Source organism: Protobothrops mucrosquamatus, unplaced genomic scaffold (genome assembly GCF_001527695.2).
Source record: "Protobothrops mucrosquamatus isolate PMUCROS unplaced genomic scaffold, P.Mucros_1.0 scaffold2173, whole genome shotgun sequence".
NCBI lineage: Eukaryota > Metazoa > Chordata > Lepidosauria > Squamata > Viperidae > Protobothrops > Protobothrops mucrosquamatus.
In genome coordinates, this window is record NW_015388267.1 from 82,937 (window position 1) to 85,081 (window position 2,145).

Consider the following 2,145-nt stretch of genomic DNA (forward strand, 5'->3'; position numbering starts at 1 on the left):
CATCTGCCATTCGATACGGGTCCGACTTGAAAGGAACCGTTCTCGGCAAAGTTGAGGGCTTAGTCCTCCGGACAGTTATTAGCTGGTATCGGCTAAAAATGTCTCCGCACCAAGGCGTTTGATTTATTGATTCCCCATCTTGACTCCTGGGCCTATTTGTATGCCAGTTTCAGATGTGTGGACTTCACAGTGTTTCAGATGTGTGGATTTAAAATGGCAACTTGAAGATCTGTGGACCTCAGCTCCCAGAATTCCCCTTAAAGTTGCTGAGGTTGAGAAACAGTATTCTAAATTAAGGTAGGCAATCCAACACAGCCAGCTTCGTGCCGATTTGAAGTCTAAACTCATAGCTAGAACCTCTTAGCTTCAGGGCCACCCAGAAGCAGGTGATTTGAAAGGCTCCAGAAGCCGACAATGTCTAAAAAGAAATTGTAAATGCGGCCAACATTGTCAATGGAAACCCAAAATTGGCTTGGTTATTTAATGTCCTGTGCCCCTGTGCCCTGTTCAAATCCTGAAGCAAAGGCTGCCCAGTGTGGTTTGTAGACAATAACTGAGTTCTAACAAAAATTAAAAAAAAAACAACTCAGCTACTACCATTTAGATAGGATGCTCTATTTGTATAGTGATTATTGCTTTAAGTTTGCAAACCAGCAAGGTAGGCTTAGGAACTTGAACAATAGATGAATTCAGCCTTTCCCAAACCCGTGCTCTCCAAATGTGTTTGGATTGTGGTCTCAATACCACAGGAGAGCAATCAGGAGGACTCTTTAATACAGGGGTCTTCAAACTTGGCCCTTTTATGACTTGTGGACTTTAACTCCCAGAATTCCTCAGCCAGGCACGCGAATTCTGGGAGTTGAAGTCCACAAGTCATAAAAGGGCCAAGTTTGAAGACCCCTGCTTGAATATCTCTTCCAGCACAGCGAAGCTGGAAGGGTGATCAAGGCAGCCTTTGCTGAGACATCAACTATGGACATGCTTCCCAAGAGTAAGAACTTGGGGGCTGTGCCCAGAGAGACCCACAAGCCTCAGGGAGATCGGATGTCCTTCAACCCACAACTGGGATGCTTGTTTCTAACAGTGTGTCTCAACCTTGGCCACTTTTAAGGCGGGTCAACTTCAACTCCCAGAATTCCCCAGCGAGCATGGCCGGCTGGGGAATTCTGGGAGTTGCAGTCCACTCATCTTCAAGTGGCCACAACTGAGACACTGCTCTAGTATAACCAGCGAGGGGCAGCTGACTGCGTCGGAGGCCACTCCCCTAGGCCTGATAGAGGGGAACCACACGGTCTATGAGGCCCCGGCAGATGGGGCAGGAAGGGTTGGGCAAGGCCTGGAAACACTGGAAGCACAAGCAGATGTGGCCACAAGGCAGCACCACACACTGGCGTGGATTGGTCAGGCAAACCACGCAGGCGTTTGCGGGCAGGTCTTCGTCCTGGTTGTGATTCTGCAGGTAGTCTTCAAATTCCCGCTGCTGCGCCTCCCGCTCCCGATTCAGCTGGCGGTTCCGGTGCGCTCGGCGAAGGGCCCGCAGGACCACCACCGCGGCCACCAGGCCGCACAGCACACCTGTCCATTTCCAGAAGCTGCTGGTCGACTGCAAACCAGACAGCAGGGTCTGCCAATCCTCCAGGCAGAGGAAATAGCCCGCTCCATTCGAAGGGGGCTGCAGGCAGAGGGTCCCATCCAAGCGCTGGGTCAGCTCACCGATGCCGGTCAGGCTGCTGCCCACCAGAAGCATCTCTTCCGTCTCCAAGAAGCCCTTGGGCTTCTCCCCGCTCAGGTAGTGGCTGAGGAGGTCTTTGAAGCCATGGGAGGTCTGCTGGAAGCGTTCGTAGACGGTCTCCAGGGGCAGGTCAACCGCCTGGAGGGGCAATTCCACACTCACCCATCCGGCTGCTTTGTCTGTGGGGGAAGCGAGGACAAAAGGGACGGTGTGCAGCTGTTCCAGCACCACCCGCTCACTGTCGGTCCTGCAAAGACAGGAAAGCAATGGAAGGGGAGGCCGCAACAAAGCCCCACCGAGAGTCTCCTGATCAGGAAGGTTCTGGCAGCAGCCAAAAAAGCCAACACAGTGCTGGGCTGCATTAACAGAGGGATAGAATCAAGATCACGTGAAGTGTTAATACCACTTTACAA

At 52.1% G+C, this 2,145-nt stretch overlaps 1 protein-coding gene across 1 annotated transcript in view; it reads right to left on the reverse strand.

The window, feature by feature from the left end:
* Window positions 1-1,253: 1,253 nt before the first annotated feature.
* LOC107294980 (mitochondrial ubiquitin ligase activator of nfkb 1-A-like) overlaps window positions 1,254-2,145 on the reverse strand; it is a 9,621-nt gene continuing 8,729 nt past the window's right edge. The window contains exon 4 of the mRNA XM_015824263.1: window positions 1,254-1,979. Within this exon, the coding sequence (XP_015679749.1) occupies window positions 1,265-1,979 (715 nt within the window). The 3' untranslated portion in view covers window positions 1,254-1,264. The remainder of the gene's footprint in view (window positions 1,980-2,145) is intronic.